The following is a 22,181-nucleotide window of genomic DNA, read 5'->3' as shown; positions in this document are numbered from 1 at the left end:
CTTCCTCCTCCATCTCTCTCCCTCCTTCTCTTCTTCTCTCCTCTCTACAGTGATATGTGTGGGCGTTAAGCTCAGGCTGTACTTTCCATTTTGGTATTGTATTGTCAATGCATTGTTGCATCCAATCCAGTTAAGATGCTGTGGGAATACTGTATAAATCTCTCTCTTTCCACCCCCCACCCCCCACCCCCACACCCCCACTCACCCCTCATCCCTCCCCATCTCTGGAAAAAGAGCCAGTTGCTAGGTAACAGTTAATTGTCAAGAAGTAGTTACATGTGTTGCATCCTGAGGTTGTTGAGGTTGGTGTAAGGAGCGAACAAGTAAGCAGAAAAGACGGCTGAGAGAGAAAATAGAAAAGAGAGGATTTTTTTAGAAGCAGGAGATCAAACTGATTAAAAGATTAATTCTACCGCCTCACCTTGTTCTGTGTCAGCATCCAGGACTGCAGATGTTAAAATCTATACACACAAGGCATCGGTACATTTTCCAACCTGCAGGTTTCTTTAAATAACTCCTGTTGCTGGACAAGGCTTTGAGAGGAGTGAATCTGAGGAGCGAGGGGGAGTGAGGTTTTTGGGGGCTTTGATCTCTGCTGCTCAGTTCAGTTTGCATCACTTATATATATATTTTCCCCCCTCTCCTACTTGCTCTGCACTTGATTCTCAAGCCTCTTTATTTATTTTCTCTTGTCTTGTCTGACATGGTGGGTAACACCAATCTCACATGAAGAGAGTTTATGAGGAGATGGAGAGGAGCAAACAGATGACGCTGTGAAAGCAGAACATGGCACTCATCTGCTCTTGGATCCCTGATGATCTATGGGACATAATAATATGATTTGTTGCAACATGTACTCAGTGCATTCAAATGTCAAATATAAACATGACACACATGAAAGAAGTCCTGTTACCTGCTGCCAACCTGTGGATCCAACAAATGATTAAAAAAAAAAAATGCTGCAGAGGAAATAAAATAAGACAAATAAGTTTTAGATTTCTTGTTTTTTATTAATACTCAACACCTTTATTCCAAAGAGACAGAAGAATAATATTTCTCAGCACTTATTTTCACATTGACTGTGTTTAATCTCATTTTCAGTATTACTAAATATTCCATCAAATTTGAAATACTCTCTTCACACAAGTAATTTCTCTCCATACAAAAAATGCGAGCGTGAGCTAGATTTTTGTCGTATGTACATTTTTCACAATCTGTACAGCTCAGGGATGGAGTTGTTTGATCTTCTGTGGTAAAACACAAAAACAGAAGATTAGTCAAAGAAAGGAAAAAAGAGACTACCTTGTAAAAATGCAACAGATAATCTATTGTGCTTTCTGCGTACCAGTGAGTGATAGTGCTTGACATTTTGTCCTTTGAGAAAACAACCGTCTTGGCTGGTCTTTGGCCAAATCCAAAAGAAAATCAAAACACATTACAAACCTTGACTTATTAAATGTGCACACCATCTGTGCAAGAATAACTGATTGCACATATCCTGGCCTGAAGTCGATACAAAAGCAATTTCGCAAGGGGACCTACGAATCAAAGATTTATCCCAAATAGATCTATTCTCTGCCGTTTTGTACATTTTTTTTTTTTTTTATCAAAAGTCCATGAGTGTGAGGTAAAGTATTTACATACAGCTTTATAATACACGTACAATAAACAGTAATCTCTCACACACTCTGTCTCTCTTCCATATGAGCACACACAGAGGTAATCAAGCGTATGTATTCAGGCACATACATTAACGGAAATAATAAAACATACCCAGATATTCAAAGGGGAAAAAAAGGAAAAGTAGTTGAGATGAAGAAGGCTTCTTCAGTGATGATGAACGTATTAATCAAGACCTCAATCTTGTTTAAAAGCATGTACACAAACTATCAAGAAAACTGATCTGTGTAAAACATTAAGAATAAAAAAAAGTGTTTTCTATCCTAGTGAAATTTTTAACCAATTTAGCATTATTTATTGAAGTAGAACCAAAATTTTGACTGTTAGATCGGTGTCTTCTCTTGCACAAACAAGCACACACACGCACACACACCTACAGTACTACATGGATCATCAGTACCAATGAAATTGATAAAATTCCAAATATTGTTCAAAAACACCCATTTTTGTCTGGGCTAAAAGTTAAGATTAAAAAACAGAAATAAAGAAAAAGTGTATACATGCAAGTCCTTACAAACACTAGAGACGCCCTAGTATCATACATACTGACTTGTCAACCAAGAGAAAGAAAGTCTTCAAAAGTTTTGACTGGGATGTACAGTTGACTAAATATTGAACCCATTCAGACAGATTGTGCTATAGGTATTCAAATTTGGTTTGGCAAAATGACTAAGTCAGGTTTGAGTGACAATAAATAAGTGAAAATGGAGAATAGTCGTCTTAATAGATGGAACTTATAATATTTAATACCAAAGAGGGCTGTAAATGAAACCTTTATGTTTGTCTTTATGTGTTTGAGCAGAGATGACCTGTGTGTCTGAGGCTGTGGGTTTTGGAGGCGCCTGTTGATAAAAATAACAACGAGTCGATCGGTAATGAAGGCGATGCTTTTCACTACATGTACCACCTGCTTTTGGGATGCTGTTTACTTCGTCCTGCCTTCCTCTTTTATTCCTTTTCTCCTCAAATGTCCGCAGCTGACACAATCCACACAGGACCTTGCACTTGAGGGCAAATTCTTTCCTTCATCAAAATCTCAGCATGTGAAACAGATTATGGTCCGGCAGAGGGAGAAATCAAGGTTACAGTACATGCTGAAATAATTTTTTATGTTCTGTTTGGTGAAGCAACATGGTGGGAGAAATGATGACTGAGTCCACCCAGGGATAGATTTCTATCATCCTGGTTCTCTTGACTGTAAGAAATTAGCTTGAAGGAATAGTTTGACATTATGTTTGTGTTAAATATGAAACTAGCAGGCGGTTATCTTGTCTTATTTTAGCATAAGGATTAAAAACAGGGAAACAGGGAGCCTGTCCAAAGGTGACAAAAAACACCTACCAGCACCTCTAAAGCTCACTGATTAACACATTTATCTTCATTTAATTTAGACATCAACTATAAAAGTGTAAAAATTAGAAGTTGTGGGTTTTGTATGAATTTAACAAACAAGACATCACATATAATATTTTAGTGAGCTTCAGAGGTACTGGTATGTGGATTTTGTGATCTTTATATAGAGCCAGACTGTTTCCCCCTGCTTCCAGTCTTTGTGCTAAGCTAAGCTAACTGGCAGCCGGCTGTACCTTCATAGCTACTGTACAGACACGAGAGTGAAATCACATCTAATTCTCAGCATGAAAGCAAATAAGCGTGTTTCCCAAAATGTCAAACTAAACCTTTGAATCATAGGAGAACACTACTCAGAAGATGTATAGTACTATTTTCCTCATTTCTAAGCTAAAAACACTCGAATCGAATGTCATGCTATAAAGGTGAGCATAAAGAAAGCTATGAATAATGACAGTAAGTCATGGGATTGTTTGGGACTGTGTACTGGTGTGGTTGAGATGAGGGGCTTGCTGTGGGCCTTTACACCTGCAGAGTGAAGATGTTCCACACTGGTCCTCCTCCCAACATTTGAATGTGACCATCTAATACAGCAGGCAGGGCTTATAGCTGCAATCATGAAATAATTAACGTGCTGGGCTGCTCATCCCGGGAATGGAGGCCTCACTCAGAGTCCATTATGTTCCTGTCTTGAACAGCAAAACTGTCACGGCCAATTGAGTCTGACCCAATGAAACGCAACAAGTGCAACTAGTGGACATTAAATGTGATTTACATGCATTTAATGGGTAGCCGGTTCCTGGGTCATCCATTACACAAAAATGAACAGTAAGGTTTGAGGAGATGAGGAGTGATAGAGCTTCTTGAGCTTCTTAGTAAATGATTTAAAGGAAACTGACTTGCAGTTAGATTAATTGAGGAGTTAACAGTACAAGAAGAGACTTTGTAATTTTATTTCTAAACCATGTTTCTTCACACATGGTGGCATGGTTCTGTCGAACCTGACTTTAGGGGGAAACAGGAATGTTTACTCATCATGGCACTGTGGTTTTAATCCTTGTGATCCTGCTATTGGTTACCTTTATTGTTGGGGATCTATGTAGGAATTTATGCTTCCTGTGCTGCAGCAATTTGTATGCTTTGTTTTGTATTATCTGCTTAATGTCCAAGAGTCACTCTCAAATCAGTGGACTTATCATTTGCAGGTGGATCTGTCTACCAACGAAACAGATCTTATGTGTAAAAAATTCAGTATTAATCCTTTAAGGCACATCCAGCTCAAAATGTGAGACCCATTTGGGTTCTATCAAGCAGAAAAACGAGAGGAAGCGGCAAATCAGTATGATGATGTTGCTTCTGCAGCTGAAAAAAAGACCATCTTTGCAAATTTATAAGTACATAGAATGTACCCAGCAAGTCATGCCTTTCACATACACTTCACAGCACTCGAAAGTAAGAAAAGTATAAAAAAATCAAACATGAAGAATTAAGAGCAAAGAAGAGTCCAAATTACAGGAACCTAAAAAAGATCCGCACTGACAACTTGTTTACCAGTGTCCTGTAATATTGGTAAGCTAAGAAAGAATTAACATCATACAAATATGTAACATGAACTATTTAAAGAAATAAAATTTAAAAACAAACTAAACCGATCATCATTAAACACTGGAATAATATTCAATAATATTATCAACATTATCAATACAATTATTAGTTTACCCTGTTACTTCAACAGAAGATTTTTCATTCATGATTGTTTTTCCATTGCTAAACAAAATGTTTGTTTTGGTGTTAAAGAACTGCAGGAGGGAGGGAAAGACAATGAGCATGTAAAGAGAGCAGAGGCCAGAGATTTTATTTCACTTTTTCCCATCCCTCCCTCCCTCCCTCCCTCCCTCCCTCACTATCTTTCTCTGAGCGTCGGAGCAGCACCAGAATCCTCTCTTCTCATTAAAAACTTGTCTCCTGCTGGACTTCACCACAACCTAGCCTGCAGTGGCCTCGGTGCATCGTCCAAATACTTTCCATTTATTGGAGTGAGAACAGCAGATACAGTATTCTCTTCGCACAGAGAGGGCATCAGCCTGTGCTCTTTCTCTTTTCTCCCTCGGCATGTTTCTCTCTGTCCCCCTCTTTTCTTCACCCACTTCATCTTCTCTCTCTGTCTTTCTTCCTCTGTCTTCACCCTCAGACGTCTGACTCAATGCTGGAGAGCTTTTCATAAACGTGTCCATTGCTGGCACCATTGAATGGTCTCTGTCCCTGCCCCAAACCTAACGTGTCCCTGCCCCCTGGCAGTAGTTTGTTGGCCCCGTGGTGGTTCCCCAAGGGCCCTCCCACCCCACCTAGACCCAGCTCTTTGGGGAACCTGGGAGCCACATTGGACATCACCCCAGCTGTGGCAGACGCGGGCAAATAGGAAGTCACTCCCATGGAGCCGCGGAAGTCCCCTCCTCCCCGGCTGTTGTTGAGAAGTTGCTGCTGCTGCTGTTGCTGCGTCTGTGGCTTTTTGATGTAGTACGGTTTGGCACCGTGTAAAAGACACTGGTCGTCACCGAAGGTTGGGATGAAGGGGTTCTGGTTCACCTTATCTGGGTAGAGAGATTTAGACAAGGAGTAAGTCCCGGCCCCTCTGCTACCACCACCACCACCACCACCACAGCCCCCACCTCCCATCATAGCTCTATCTCTGTCCCTCAGGTCTCTCTCCCCCACCGACCGCTGGTGCAACCCACCTTCGCCTCCATGGAACAAGCTGAAGGAGGAGCCTCCTTTCGCCCTGTCCCCGCCTATTCCTCCGAACAAGGAAGGTTCCCTTTCACCTGCATACCTCTCAAACATGTGAGCGTAAGGGCTGGGGCCCTCGATGAAGCGGTCTTTCTCTTTCAAGCTCACACTTCGGGGCTGAGGAAACTGCCCCCCAACGCCTCCACCGACCCCTCCCATGCGGCCTGCCCCCTCTCTCTGCAGATCCACAAATGTGTCATATGAGTGTTGCCTCCTTAACACCCTCCCACCCGGCCCTAGCTTCCTGCGCTGTGCCTGAGTTTGTGCTTGGCTGGGTCCTATGCTGCTCTTCCCTCCAGTGAACACCATGTTATTATCCTCACTGATGTTGTAAAGGTTGCTCGGCTGGATCTTACAGGAGTCGCAGCGTTTGCAGCTAGCAGAGCTGGGGCGACTGCTGGTACCTCCAACTCCGCTAGGTGCGCACGTGCCACCTCCTCCTACACCTCCACCATGATGACACACACTGTGGCAGTTACGACACTCCCAGTCACCCCCTGCTATGCCCCCACCTCCTAGCCCAGAGACCCCCTTCTCCCAACAGGTGTGAGCCTGCTGCCCTGCTGACACTGAGCCAAGCCCAGCTTTACACTCCGGCTTCTTGCCTTTACCTTTGAGGAAGTCCTCTACAGGTACTAAGCTTTTACAGATACCGCCACCGCTACCACCGCCCACACCACTTCCTCCACTTCCACCCTCTTGCTCCCACTTGGCCTTGCCCTCCTTGGAGCGGAACTGATCCACATAGAAATCCCTCAGATTCTCTTTGTCTTTGCGGAACAAGTAAGGTGAAGAATTACCCCCTCCTCCTCCCCTCTTCCGCTCCAGGGGAGGTGAGACCGTGCGGTGTGCCTGGGGTCCATGAGGGAAGTGGTGGTGGACGGTGTGGTGGTGGGATCTCCTCCTCAAGCCGCTCAGCTCTATCTCGTCCTGTTCCCGTCTGCATTTGGCCGAGGCTGGCCTCTTTTTGAGGCTGTCCCTGTACTGCTTACGCCGCTTGTTGTTGCCCTCCAGGTTGCCATAGGTGACAGTGTGCGTGGAGATATCCGACACATCAGAGCGAATGTTCCCATCGTCACCCCCTGATCCTCCCCCTCCCCCACCACAGTACCTGTCATGACCCCCGATGAGCCCCGTGCTGGATGCTCCTCCTTTGAAAGAGAACCTCCCATACACATTGCTTCCCTTGAACCCGCCCTGGTTGGAATCCGCAGGGGTGTGGCCAGCAATCAGGTCAAATTTATTGGTATTTCTGTGAGTCATAGAGGGGCGGGGCTGGGTGGTGAAGATGGGTGCTACCCCTCCCCCTAAACTGTCGCAATCGAACATGCCCCCTTCCAACGAGCTAGTGCTGCCTAAGCTACGCGGCCTATTAGGCGGGGGGCCGGACATACCCAGAGCCGAGGCCGGGTGGTGGTGCAGGTAATGGTCCTGGTACAGGTTGCTGTCCTTCAGGGGCAAGTTGCCAAAAGTCCTCTCCACCTCGCTGATGTAGTCAGTGAACATGTTGTCCTCTGCCATGTAGGGCGGCGCTGACTTGCAGTCTACAGGGTGACCTACCAAGCTGCGTCGGTGCTCCTGGATATCATAGATAGCCGAGTCACGACCGCTGTGGCTATACTCCAGAGCCGCGTGCGGAGAGCCATTAATTCCCGGGACGGCGGTCATGTCCTTGGCAGTGCGGAGCAACCGCAGGATGTTGGAGTGGGTGTTGTTCATGTTCTTCTTCATGGTGGCCGAGGGCGAGTCTATGGTTGACTTGTTTTCCTCGATTTGTACCCCATGGATGCAGCTGTAGATACCCTGGAGCATGAAAATTACAAGAAAAGGGAGGTAGAGAGAGAAAGAGAGGGTGAGACAGGCCACGAGAGGAAGGAAGAATAAGAGTGAGAGTGGCAAGATATGAAGCCCGAGTGAGACGAAAACAACAGTAAAGAGTGTGGATGTGTGGCAGTAGTAAGGAATGGACAACCAAAGGGGATTTAATGTTAGAGAGTCAGACACCAGACACATAAAGAGACAGACAGACAGAGAGACACAAACAGAGACAGAGGCAGAGAGAGGTTAATGCATTTCCATGTCGTCTTTGACCACCCTCTTGTTTACACACTATTAAACAGTAATAGAGGCTGAGTTCATAAATGACTTTTCTCGGGGGAACAGCATGGACCCTTCAGCTGCTCAGCACTCCACCTAAGATGCAGAGAACTGAGGGAGAGGTGAACGAGCAGATCAAAGCCTTGATTGATAACACAAGGGGGGCAGTAAGCTCATGGTTTTGACCACCGATCAATAAGTTTAATCAATGCCATTTAAATTCAGCTGACACCGATGCCACTAGCTTTCCACCTTGTGAATTGTTTTTTCCTTTCATGAAAACACATTGTCAAGGAAATGAATCACTACGTAAAAGTTTGTCAGACTCTCCATTGATATCCGAGAAACATGCGTTATGAATTCTCTATCTCAGATGTCATTATCCATCAACATGTGTGTGTTTGTTTAAACCGTGGTAAAAGCAGGATTTTCAAGAGAGGGGAAAGCCTTTTGCAAGTGAAGTCAAACAAGCGTGTTCAAATGGGGGCTGAGGGAATCTGTGGTCGAGACAACAGCCAAATCTGAAAGGTTGAGGACACACTACCCATCAGCCAGTGCGCGGGCCAACATTCCTCAAAGGCGTCAACTTGTCAGAAACAGTTTCTGTCTCCTAGTCACTTTACCCGTCACCGAGCTACATTCATGAATCTGAATCGTCAACCCTCTTTCCTTTCATGCCTCCATTCTCTCTCTTTGTGTCTGTTTTATCTCTGTTTCCGGGTGCTCGGGTGAGCGGCAGACGCTCCAATGGGATTGTCGGTCTTTATCTCCCTACATCTATAGCTACTACAGCTGCTGTGAAAGGTAATAGAACAGAGGTTACTGGCACAACGCTGTGTCTGTTCCTTTCTACTCTGCCTTTGTCCTGCTGCCAGTCTTATTCTTTATCATGACTCTCACTGATCTCTTTTTCTTCCTCTGTATTTTATTAGCCCTTTGTGGTCTCATCATCTGTCCATCCTTACTCTTTCAGTATACTGTATATGAACTGCAATTTTCTTGAGGGCTGCACTATTGTTGATATTTTTTCCATGTGGCACAGTGTTAAACGAGGCATGGAAATATACAAAAGATATCTGACTCTGCTGGCTGAGTAACAGGAGCCACACTTGAAACGTGTATGCACTGAAAATGGATGTTGTAATACAACAAGTAAAGTTAGTCTCGAGCACATTAGAGCTTAGAGTGAATCTTAAAGCTACCATGCAGAAAGGGGTGCTTATGTGTTGCATAAAAATATTAGTTTCAGAGTCTAAAAAGAGAGACAGTTTGCTGCCAATTCAAAGAAAAATGAAATGTTTCTGTGTGTGTTTCTGAAGTGCTCAAGGCCAGATTTGTGTTTCCAGTTCTTTCAGGTTGGTCTGAGTGGGAATAAACCAAATTATATTACAATTAGAAACACCTTCAGCCTCAACACCAAACACATAAACACCAGTGTCCTTTTCGCAGGAAAATATTAACCGAGACTGTTTGCATGCAACAACAATACGCCCCTGACCCCTTTCTTAAAAGGTAACATTATGCAAATGAATTACACCTGCCGTGATTATTTATATGGACCTCAACAGCCTGCATCAGTAACACTGAGACACCTTGTTAAGTGACCCATTTGAACAGAGTCGTAACCACGCTGAGATGAGCTCTCCGACATCCACAAACACACCTTCAGGTCACCGGTTGAGAATGTGCAGCGTAGTAAGAAGCTTTTATTTCAGCAACATTTAGTTGATGAACAGCAGACTTTCTCAAAGACCGTGGGCTTTGTTAACCCTGTCAGGGACGGATGCTGGTTGGTCTCGCTGTCACTGATAGCAGATAGTGATGCTATAAACCCTTTTACAGCTAGAAACCCTTTGACTTCAGATGTGTGTTGTTGAGCATACTTACACCTTTACTTCGAGTAAATGCCTTTTGTCTGTTTCAAGCTTGCATCTGCAGCCAGTTACACCAAAAACCTCACAGATTCCACTGGTTAATTGTGTGACTGTTCTGTAAAGAGTTTTTCATATTTCACACCTTCAGAATTCGGATTAAATATATTTTGAAACAAAATGTTTAAGTCAAACATGATGATTATAAATCTCTTCCTTTCTGGTTATTCTAATAAAGAGTAAGTATCTTTGAAAGGCACATAAATTAAACACATTTATGTACTACTAATAACATTACATTATTGTAAAATGAATAATAATTAAAAAAACATAATACATTTTTACATTTTTTTTCTATACATTTGATAGGTGAAGGGTTTGTTTGCTCATATAGCGCAGGATAATTTTCTCTTGTGTAACGGCTGTCTGCGCTAAAAAAAGCCACAGGTATGTCAGGTGAGTCACCCTATCCCCCTGACCAACTCGATACACCTCAACCGCAGCCAGTGGTTTTAGAACAACCGCTATTGTGATCTTTTTGTCAGGAGGACAGAGGTCAGACCTTAAATAAAACACGAGTACACTCACTCTGCTAATGGAGAAGGTGAACCCAGGCTTTCCAGAGCACACGCCCATGAAGCAGAAGCGCAGCTGCCAGTAGAATAAATGTTCACAGATGAAGGTGATTAATGACAGAACCATGGCGGCCCCAAGCATGTAGAAGACCCCCGCCATGTTGTCCACGTCCAGCTGACTGCTCATCACCTCGTTCTTCTCATTGTGGCAGATGCCTGTCAGCCACAGGGCCTCTAACTCCTCCATCTCACCTGGAGGAAGCAGAAACACATGCACACAGGTTACTGTTTCAACGTGTTGGTGCGACTGTTTGTGTGTATGTTTGTGCAGGAGTTTGCCCGTAGGTGAAAATGTAAGTGTGAGTGCAAAAAGAGAGGACACATTTTTTGGATGGGGAGTTGATGCCAAAAACAGCTCATGTCTTATGTACGTGCAACAAATGTCATGTTGCATTATTTTGACTGAAGGTCCCCTGAGGATCTTCCTCATTAAGGATTGCTTATGCAAGGCTATCCCTTCCTTGTTGTGGGAAAAAACAACTGCCTGCTGGGATCGACAGTCCTCAGGGAGGAAGTGTGTGTGTAGTCATGTGACAAGTGTTTCCGCCCCCTAAAATGTGTCCCCCTCAGTTCCACGGGGGTGGGTGGGGGGGGACTGCTAAGGGGGGAGGACACGTCCAGAGAGATTTGTTTGATCTGCACCGATGGTCTGTTGTCTGTGTGTGTCTGTGTGAGATCAAGGGAGTATATATTTTCCCAGTGCTTGCATAACAATGTTTTGTGTACAGATGTGTATGTGTGTGTGTGTGTGTGTGTGTGTGTGTGTGTGTGTGTGTGTGTGTGTGTGTGTGTGTGTGTGTGTGTGTGTGTGCGTGTCTGTCAGACAACTGTTTTCACAAGTTTTCACTAAGACTTTCTTACTTAAATGAACCTCAGGAAGAGAAAGTGTTTGTAACTCATGATGCAGTTTCATCCATTTACTAGTTTTTTCCTCACTATAACTCTGAGTTTGCTTTGATAATAAGTGTGTCTGTTGCTGCCACATGTAAACATACTCCATACACATGCCCTGTGGCACACTGACTCTTGTTCTCATATATTCTACCGGTACATAACAGTCTGTAAATACTATTTACAATTTTTTTTAGGATGACGTTTTCTTTTTATTCCACCCTTTTGTATATACTTGTTGTGTTTAACTTGCATGCACTTGTTGTACTATTCTATCCACTTCATTGGTGCTGCTGTGAATAGGAATTTCCCCTAAACAAACAAACAAACAAACAAACAAACAAACAAACAAACAAACAAACAAACAAGGAATACTGAATTGAATTTGGGTTTTCTGCCAAAGAATTGCTGTTGAGGAGCCTAATCCTGCTCCTTGTCTAAATCTGAGAAAAAAAATCACACTACAGTTAACCTACATTATGGGTCTTTCCAAAAAACATGTAGGTTTAAACCTCATTTTCATTCCTATTTGGAGCCAATAAAAATCTGTTTTTTAATTATTTTTTCTTTCTTAAGATATGCTCCCTTACATTGCTAACAGAGTGAAAAGAGTTAGAATCACGTTTATAATAAAATAAAAATCTGTTTTTTAATTATTTTTTCTTTCTTAAGATATGCTCCCTTACATTGCTAACAGAGTGAAAAGAGTTAGAATCGCGTTTATTTTTGAAACAATGTGATATAATACTGTAAAAAAACCAAACCAAAAAAAAACAAAAAAACCACAAAAAACTAATGAACAAACAAATACTGTGATATAAATCTCTGTCCATGTCACCCACCACTGGGTCTCTGCACAATGGTTCCAGACCTGGCATCCTCACTGTGATGACTCAAGAAAATCACTGGCTGGGTGTTGATCATTATGAAATACTTGGAACACAAAATTTAAAACCCAAAATACTCAAAACATAAAACCACAAATGTTTATTGTTACATCTCTGTTTGTGTACAGATTAAACAAATGTTTCTCAGCATATTAATTAAATAGCTTTAGAGGTGGCAGCTTTAGAACCAGACTACTGTTTTCCCCTGCTTCCAGTCTTTATGCTAAGCTAGCTAAGCTAATTACCTCTTGTCCCGAGCTCCATATTGAATGCATAGACAGTAGAGTGATATCGATCTTGTTTCACTGAACCATCGTTAATGTTATTAGTAAAACGTGTGTTTTGTTCTGCTGTGGCAAGGCTAAATGTCTGCAGTGAAAAAGGCTTATTTGATTTGTCATGTTTTCCGCATAAGTCATGCAAGACAGCCCCAGCAAGATTTGGAGATTTTAAAAAAGCAAACAAAAAAAGGACAGGAGCAAAAAACAAGAAACAAATACAGTCACAAAAAGGCTAGATGCTTTTAATTAATTCCAGGGATGACCAAACATCCATCTGAACATCTCCAGACCAGCAATGGGAACAGCAAACTGGTTCCCATTTAGAACCAAAGTGTCAACTCTGACACTATTGATTCTTATTACTGGCCTGCAGATTTAATGACAATGACATGAGGGTAGTGTAAACGCTCTGCTGGATGCACACCCAATGCTTTTAAATCTGTATGTACTTGTCATCGACCCCACAATATGAACCCAATTCAAGCACAATAGGAATTGATTAAGAACTGTAACTGGATCAATGAGCAGAATCTCTAATATAATTGAAATCTATATTATTCTAATTACTTTCCACTTTCTAATCCTACCTCCACTCTTATCCATCATTTTTCCCATCCCTCTCCTCCATCATCAACACTTTTCCCACATTCCTCCTGATCCTGTATCTGTTTTGCACTCCCCATAAGGAGGCTGTCGCTGATCCTGTCCCTCTGCACATACGACCTACATCATGGTCATATCTGGACTCTTAATAGGACATGACAGATATGAGCAAACATTGATGAGTCTGATCTCTAAACCTGGACTAACATATGTGTGCTGACAGCCAAACAGTCTACATGAAGTAATGAGAGGTAATGTCTGATGTGCGGGCCTCATGTACTCACTTGACAGAACAATAAGACTTTACTTCCATTTGGTAAATTTGTGCAGACATGTTGTCTGATCTTTGGGTAACACACAACCAAACACGCACACAGTCACATGTGACAAACACACACATCTTGCATACACACATACATGCACACACTGGCACTTCAGTGAACGTCGCTCAACAGAGTATGTCGAGGTCTGAGTCGATCTGGCTCCTAAAGATCTGATTCATGGTGAATGTTCTCTCTGCACTGACCCGTCCATCCGTGACACACACCGGGATGGAAAGTGATAGCACATCGAGGGCAACTGTGTGTGTGTGTGTGTGTATGTGTGTGTCAGTGTGCAATACATGGTCTGGCAGCTGGTGAGCCGTATGGAGCACATACAATCTCTGGAGGTGGAGTATTACTGTAGGTGTATTCCAAAGGCAAGGATTCACAGCAGGGAGAGTCGTCTCTTTTACATGAAGATACAAAATGCAAAGAGCTGCCTAATCCACGGCTGGTGATACATTTTAAAATCTCTTATTCTGCATTCATGCACCCACATTTCCTTTCCATAGGCAGCAACACTTGCCCTGTCAAATGAAGGAAACTCAGGACACTCTGTGCTACAACAGGAGTAACTGATGATGCATTCATTCATTACGTTTCTGATAGCAAAAGTCAGTCAACAACAACAATCAGTGTACTTTACAACATTCATCCATCCACTGTCACTTTCTGGCACCTGTTAAAGGGCAACAGAGAAATTGTTCTCCCCCAACAAAATGTTTCAGCTCTTTGCCGAAGGACTCTGAAGACTGACGAGTGTGGATAGATCGAGTGCTGCATCAACCGATTCATTTAATTTCTGACCGATATTCTGATTATGTTCTAAATGAATCAATTAATTGTTGGGTTTATTAAATGTCAGAAAATAGAAAAAAGGCTCCTTAACCGCAGGCTTCTTTTTGAAGTGACATCAGTCAATAGTAGCAATGTCCAGATCATGTTTTTTGAATCCTGTGAATAGTGAATACCAAGTATGATCAGATGTGTGTTTTTATCAGTGAGCCGACATTAAACCTTCAGTGTAGTCTTGAACCTTCAACCTCAAAATATTAATTCTCGACCTTGGACTTAGAAGTTGACAAAAACATTGTGACCTCTGAAGTTTTTTGCATTCTTCAACTGCTCAGTTGTCATGGCAACAGTTAAGTCATTGTCACATAGAATGCCTTTATTGTCATTATACCCTGTATAATGAAATTCAGAGCAGCTCCTTCAGTGCAAAAGGTACAATAAATACACAACAATATGTAAAAGTAGAGGAAGCAAAATAAAAAAAGCAAGTTATGTACACAGTACAATATAATGCACAGCACAGCACAACATGGCGGATAGGTGAATGTAAGTCACGTCAAAACAGGCGTCCATGTGTCGAATGAGAAAATGTCAAAGGGAAAACAAATTAAGTGGAACGTGTGAAGAAAACAAATCCTACATCGCAGACTGAAAGTCTCCTGTAATATTTTAGAAACTGTAATTTCCTGTTGCAGTGTGTGCTGATGTGTTCACTTCATCTCCAGTGTGAACAAAATGCTAAAGTTCAGCTGCAGTTCAAGTCTCAAACCAACACTGCAGCACTTCAGAGTCATGAGATGCGAGTGCTGTTTCATAATGTGGGCCTACTGTCTCATTAACTGTCTGCACTGATGGGGAATGTCTGTGCGGCTCCAACCTGTTCAAACAGAGGTGCCAAATGGGCATCCAAAACATGTTCACAAACCACCACAACTGGCTCGCCTGTCTCATCATGATGGAGCAGCAGCTCGATGCAGAGGCCCTCGTGGATCACTGCACTTGTCATTCTCTCAAAGTGACGCCAGACACCCTGCTGGCTTCTCTCGGTCACTACCCAAAACACACAACAGCAGCTGGCCGACCTACAAACTGAGAGTGTTGCTATGCGGCACATGCGGTACACAATATACTAATGGGATACAGACCCTGGATTCAACCTGTAAATACTCACATGATGAGGTGCTGGTGTAGTCAGCGATATCCTGCCACCGTATTGTTGAATTGATATGCTGGTGTCACAGCGCTACAGTCATATTTTCCACAAAGACACATGTGCTGGTGATGAACACTCCCAGTACTCCTGCTCTTCCTGCACATCACTTATCAGCCATTGGAGGTGGTAAAGGGTTTAAATTATTTATGCGCTTTTCTAAATCGTAGGCAGAGCTTTACAGCTTTTATGTCTGCTTCTTCTGAGGAGGTTTAGTGGCTATCAGGAAGAATATCCTAGAACTCCACACGCGTCCAAATCAAGGAGGGATTTTACTTTTAATCTGTCAAACACAGTGGTAAAGTAATTTGTGGACCAAGACTAAAAACAATTTAGACTGTAGACATCAGCATGTGGTTCATACTGGAAAGCTCTCAAAGTCAAATCCTGTCAATGACAAATTTGCAAAACTCTCCTTGTTGAGAGTCACAGCATCGACAAATCAAAATAGAACCACGGTCTCCCTGTTTGATGCATTTCCTTCAGTCTCCAGATAGGTCAATATTTCCTATCCATGCCAGAACCTCCTGAGTTCCCAAACAAACAAACTCACACTGATGCTTTCACTTCTACGACTGCAGCAGCTGCAGTCTCTCAGGCCTGCCGGTGCCTCGCTGTTCAGTAAGGACTGAACTGTGCCAACCTGGCTCAGGAGGCCTCATCCTGCAGCTCGACGTCCTCGAGGACCGCCGGGATCCACCAGCAGGTTTTTGGGTTCCCACCATAACAAGCACCAACTGCCTTGTGAGTTGCAGCTCACTCCTTCAAAGCTACTTCCACTCCATATATCTGACCTCACTCCACTGATGAGGCTGCAATTTAAGATTCTCAACCTGAGTGATAATTATGCTTTATTACCTGAAAGCTATAACAGTGACTCAACACTGAAGGGCAGTTAATGTTTGTTTAGAGATAGTGTAATAATGTTTAGGCCCTATCTAATCACTGTGAGGATATTACAAAAAAAATAGGACACAGTTTAAACCATTATCTCCCATTAAAGTATATCAGTGAAATGAAAAGAAAAAAAAAAGGTCAGCTATAATACTCATTAGGCACATAATACTGTACTTCTTAGGTCACTTCCTCTAGTCAGAAGTTCACTCACTCTATTGGCACATCAGGAAGTGTCCTGATGGCTGCATTTGTCATCATAAATAGCCCTGTTTCCCTGCAGTGAAACTCAAAATCGAACCCACCACTGGTTCTGTGTGCAGCATTTTACTTGATGCTGATTCTCAGTGAACACTGGAGGACACTGGTGTCTAAAAACTGTATTTACAAGAAAAAGGCAGAGGAGAAAATCAGCTGGAGGACATCACTTTTTGAGGGGCAACCTGAGGGGAACCATGGCCCTCGTGCCCACTATGAAAGTCCTGACTTTCACTGGACTATTTTAAGCTGCTTCATTCAAATAAAAACAATTCAAGTCCTCACCATCTCCAAACAGCATAAGGATGGCCAGATCCACGGCTCGTTTCCAGCCTGAGTCTTTTTGGATGGCGATGCCGTAGCCGGTGGAGGCGAACACCTTTCCGCTCCCGATGGTGACCAGCTTACAGCCCTCGTCTCTGCCCGCCATGTAGTTCAGCACCGCAGCATCATAGATGAAGGCATCCAGTTTACTGCAGAGCACAGGAAATGTGTGAGATGCAAACCTTTATGTTGTGTTCTGGAGCCTCTTGTGCCTCCAATCATCATAGTGACGGTGAATGAATGTGTCCAAAATCACTCCCTTGTTCACTCAATCATCACTATTCAATAGTTAACGGTGAAGGATAACTTAATTCTATGGGTTTATTTCCTTATAATTTCTGAAACATAGACATAATATAAACTAAGAATTTTGAGGCAGCTATGTTTGTTTGTTTAAGCAGCTGAACTGAGTTTAAAAAGTTATTGATTTCCAGAGTAATTTCAATGCAAGAGCTGCTCTGTGTAAATCATTAATCATTTATTTTTTATTGTGTTCCCCATTCATGTTGACTTGTGTGCTTGCCTATGCACATTTTTGCACGTTCAGCCGAGCTGCTGTGCACTAATGAAATACTTGAGGATAGGCTAGCTTAGCATTTAACTGGAATTAATTGAAAATGTAACAATTGAACTTGAAGAGTTTAAGTGTAAGCAGGCAAAACATTACATTGAGGGATACTTAGGAGAGGGCCGTGTGCATGCTTTGGACTTAGAGTTAGCACTTTTGTCCAGTAAAATAAAACATTAGACATTAATCTATTCTATTAATGGATTTCCCTCGGTATTTAACAGTGGGCCACTACGTCTGAAACAAAGACCACCTTTGCTAAAGTTTTTTTTTGTTTTTGTTTTTTTTAAATTCAGTTTTCTGCAAAATAAGATAACTAGTCTTCAAGGAAAAAAGTGCAGCAGCCAATATCTTATATCCAATAAGTATGGCCATTTCACAAAACTAACAATTCACAACTGAAGACCAAACGTGTTGTTTCTGAAGCTTTCAACTGAATCTTGTGAGTCTCCATTCAATGAGGAAGGCCACGAGATGTGTTCAAAAGCTTTGGAAACAACAAGACGAGTTGGACCTTGCACTGAATTTGGCGTAGTCAAACTGCTGCATCCAAGGTCAAGAAATGATTTTTAAGCTCCAGTACAATCGTTCAGGCCTAATAACTAAACTGACCATCTGACAAGGTGTGTCAGGATCTGCGCGGCATGCCATCTCAGCTGAAACATTTCCTGGGGACACCCTGTATTCTATTCTATCCACATCAACCCTGAGTGATTTGACAGGTAAATTGGCCTGACAGTCTCCAGCTTGGTGACAAACTGCCATCAAACGGTGCCTCAGGGCTCTACAGGCCTCTGTGGTCATTCAGCTCAAGCTCTCACCAAACACCAGAGGTACATCGCTGCTTTGCATTCTTAATTCTTTAGCAGCCGTTGATGGAAACACTGGAAGACAGGCAGAGAGAAAGAGGGCATAGGAAAGGAAGATGTTAGCTAGCTTTGAGAGGCAGGGAGAGCGAATATCAGCTGGCTTTTGCAGCAACCACAGGCTGCGCTGCTATTCTGGGCGGCAATGGCAGGCAGATACACACAGCTCAACCAACTGCCCACCCACTTCGCCCATAATGTCCCCTCTTCCTCTGTCTCCCTCTCCTCATTCCTTGATCATCTTTTCTCTGTATTGCATCAGCACAGTACCTCACAGCTCCATAACACTGTCTATTTTCTTTCCCTGCTGAGATCCTTTTCAACTCCCTCCTTCCTCACATCCCCCATCTGTCTCTCCAGCCTCCCCTCTCTCTCTCTGCTCCTCACCCGGTCTTCAGACTGTACAGCGCTTCATCTACATTCTTCTGGTGGAAGCTGGTCATGTAAGCATGCATGTCCCGGTAGTTGTTGCGGATGTTGCGCTCTGTACTCCCATTGGGCACCGTGCCAAACCGGAATGGTGGCGAGAATTCGTTAGGCTTCTGGAACTGTGGTGGGGGTTTTCCGGAAAAGAAACCACACAGAGAAAATGACAGAGGAGTGCTTGTTAGCATGGAAAAGGCACTGAGCTGCATCAAATAACCTTTAATGCACTGCTGAGCAGGAGCATGGGACTATGCTTTAGGAAAGCTCAAAATTACTTAAGTGTTGTGCTCAATAGACAGACAAACAGGAGAATTTGGAGGACACATTTAGACAAACGTACTGTTCACCAGATCAAGTTCAAAAATAAAGATCCACCATTCAGGACAGAAGCATACAAGTGCAGAAATGATGAGCCCGGGGCTGCAACTTGTGATTATTTTCATTGCTGTTCATTTAATTTCTTAATTAATTAATTGATTAAGTGATAAAAGCCTGTCATGCCTAGTCCCATGCCCAAGGTGGTGATTTTGTCTGGACAACTGTCCAAAAATATTTTTTTTTAATGTTATTAACGGAAACAGTGATTCCCTTTTCTACCCTGGGGCGAACCTGAAGACACTGTGGAAGAGCTCAGCTATTTTGAAATAATGATTTGATTTAAAAAGTATCCACATATTTATGTTTAAGAGGAAAATAAACACACAAATTTTCTTACAAATTGCTCTGCGGCTAATTTTAGTATATTTATTGTCACAAAAAAGATTAACTACCAGTTACAACAGGCCAACTGCAGACTCCTGAAAACCTCTTGTTGCAATTGAGAGTGCATGAAAATGAGTTTGAGAGCACACAGAAATTTATTTACAAATGCATTTGTGACCAAACCAAATGTAAACCCACTGTGTCCAATATCACACATTGGTTTGTGGACTACCGTTGAAGCCTGAAGCCTGAAGCCTCGACTTTGGCATTATGGCTGTCGGTGGTTTTTGGATCTTGAAGTGACCATGTTTGGACGAGAGGTTGGAGCTGGGGAGGATACTCATTGCTATACCACTATCCTGATTGGATCTGACTGAGAATCCAAGGATAGGAAACACAAGGTGGCCACACCCTAAATGACAACCTGCTTTATCGTCTGTTTGATGCTAAATGCAACCATAATTTACAGAATGAACATGTTGAACATGAATGAACATTAAATGTTTGCCAACGTAGTAAATCAAGTGAGAAGAAGGATCCTTTTCTCAGAAACTTACATACAGTCAGACTTCATTCTGCAACCAGTGCATTTGCCCCTTACTGGCCATTAGAAAGAATGCAGGTTGAAGACTCTTCTACACTGGCTTCACATTTCACCTCTGTTCACTTATTGGACTGTCTGTGGACCAAACCAGCCAAAACACTGATGATTCACTTGTATGAAAAGATATTGGAACTTAACACACTTTCATCGAACTATTAGTGTTGAATAACACTTGAAAATGACTTTAAAATCAATTTAAATGACCACATTTGGAACATGATGGACTGTGGTCTAATAGTGCTGTGGTGGTATGTAAGGCAGAGAAGGTTTGAGCGTGTTGAATAAAGATACATAAATCAAGATTCAATGAAATAAAATAAAGAATAAAAAATGAAAATAATCATTAGTTGCAGCCTTAAATCATGAATTCTCTCATTAGCTCAGGTACACTCAGTCTCACAGCGCCCCACTTGACGCACTTTCACACACCTGCTCCTCCACCCCTCAACCCCTCACACTGCCTCAAATTCACACCTTTTTATCTGACAGGCCCGACACCTGGTCGACATACTCCTCCTGGATCATGAAGGCAGCCAGGTTGGCAGTGTAGGAGGCCAGGAAGATGACAGCGAAGAAGGCCCACACTGACACCATGATCTTACTGGTCGTACCTTTGGGATTCTGTACGGGGACAGAGTTGTTGAAAACCAGACCCCAAAGCAGCCAGATGGCCTTGCCGATGGTGAAAGAGGGGCCGCCGGGCTCTGGGAGTCAGAGTGAGACATAAAAGAGAGACGGAGGGAGTGAGGAGGGGCACAAAGAAAGATGAAAGAGGATGCAAGAAGTTTCATACATCAGAAATACTACTTTGCTTTATCTGCATTTACTCATGACCGCCGTTGTGCGAGGCACTTGATGGATGGCGACGACAAAGACTACATTTAATCCCATACTTTACTTTGTCAGCGATCGCAGGATGTACATCTGCTCTTCCAGCAGCTGCTGTGACAGCCTACTGTTAAAGACTAATTCTGCTCCACCTACCTCTATGGCACTATGACAAGGTGGCAGGGTGGAAACACTCCCCACTGTAGCTCTGTGGCATCAGTGACAGGGAGAAAGAGAAAGAGGGGTGTAGATCGGCATGCAGCAGGCTACAATTATGCTAGAGCTGGAGCAGCAGTATAGGACAACAGCCTTACATAACCCAGCTATTAAACCACACACACTACATAACAGTTGCTGTGACAGAAGACATTCAGAAAACACTACGGCAGGAAGCATAACTCCAAACCAAACACTCTTATTTCCCGCTGGTCCTTGATAAAAAAAAGACTGTGAGCAGCAATATAACACTTTTCTGATTTTATCTTGAGTGGCTGCCATTGTAGCAGACTAATGCGATCCAGAGAGTCAAGCAGAGCTGGGTATATAAAACCTTGAGAAAAAAAATAGATTGAATCTGAACCATTGATTTTGATGGCCAAATTTATTTGAACGGCCTGCTGGAACCGAATCTGATTCAACAGGGTAGTCTTGCTCCATACTGTCAGACACCATTAAAGCTGACACTTATTTTCAGTGTATGGTAATAGATCTACTTATTCGTCAGGTTTTACAACCCATAGTGGTGCAGCAGCATTGTGTTAAGTTTGAGAATGGCACAATGCAAAAAAAGACATTGTAAAGCGAGAACAGAAGAGTCGTTGTTCACACAGTCATGCAAGGAATACTTAAGATCACCCATCTGGTTCTTGTCAATGATCCTTTTCATTAGTGAAAGAGCTTAAGTGAGTGTAGATGTAGATAAGGACTCCGAGTAAATCTCAGCGCTCCAGTCGAACTTATTCAGACAAGATTGTTAAAGTAATTTGGCACATGTAGGGTTCATCTTGAATGATGCATTCAAAGCAATAAAACATGTCTACTAAGCCTTCATTTCAGGACATGCAATTGCCTGAAAATGTACCTCATTGTCACCTCTCTGGAGCATGGATTGGCTGGGTTGAGCCTGTGTGTGTGCGAGTGTGTGCAATCCTCTCACCTCTCCCGTCTGCCAGGCAGCGATTGTAACCCACCGGGCTGAAGTACTCAAACACAAACACAGCCACGGCCGACACGATCAGCAGCATCACAAACATCATCACCCAGACATCAGCGCTGAAGGGCTCTAAAACACACGGAGACGG

At 42.8% G+C, this 22,181-nt stretch overlaps 1 protein-coding gene across 4 annotated transcripts in view; it reads right to left on the bottom strand.

Moving 5' to 3' along the window:
- Nucleotides 1-989: 989 nt before the first annotated feature.
- Nucleotides 990-22,181, bottom strand: part of grin2bb (glutamate receptor, ionotropic, N-methyl D-aspartate 2B, genome duplicate b) — a 95,613-nt gene continuing 74,421 nt past the window's right edge. For 2 of the 4 annotated variants that reach the window (XM_070973195.1, XM_070973203.1), the window contains 6 exons: nucleotides 22,037-22,162; nucleotides 20,527-20,756; nucleotides 18,708-18,868; nucleotides 16,848-17,035; nucleotides 10,374-10,612; nucleotides 990-7,620 (listed from right to left, as the gene is read on the bottom strand). In XM_070973195.1, coding sequence (XP_070829296.1) covers nucleotides 5,218-7,620; nucleotides 10,374-10,612; nucleotides 16,848-17,035; nucleotides 18,708-18,868; nucleotides 20,527-20,756; nucleotides 22,037-22,162 — 3,347 coding nt within the window. In that variant the 3' untranslated portion in view covers nucleotides 990-5,217. The remainder of the gene's footprint in view (nucleotides 7,621-10,373; nucleotides 10,613-16,847; nucleotides 17,036-18,707; nucleotides 18,869-20,526; nucleotides 20,757-22,036; nucleotides 22,163-22,181) is intronic. The other 2 variants (XM_070973211.1, XM_070973219.1) reach the window with 2 other exon arrangements.

This window comes from Chaetodon trifascialis, chromosome 2, assembly GCF_039877785.1.
Source record: "Chaetodon trifascialis isolate fChaTrf1 chromosome 2, fChaTrf1.hap1, whole genome shotgun sequence".
Taxonomy (NCBI): Eukaryota; Metazoa; Chordata; class Actinopteri; order Chaetodontiformes; family Chaetodontidae; genus Chaetodon; species Chaetodon trifascialis.
Note: the sequence above shows the minus strand (reverse complement) of the source record. Positions and strands in the feature narration are given on the sequence as shown.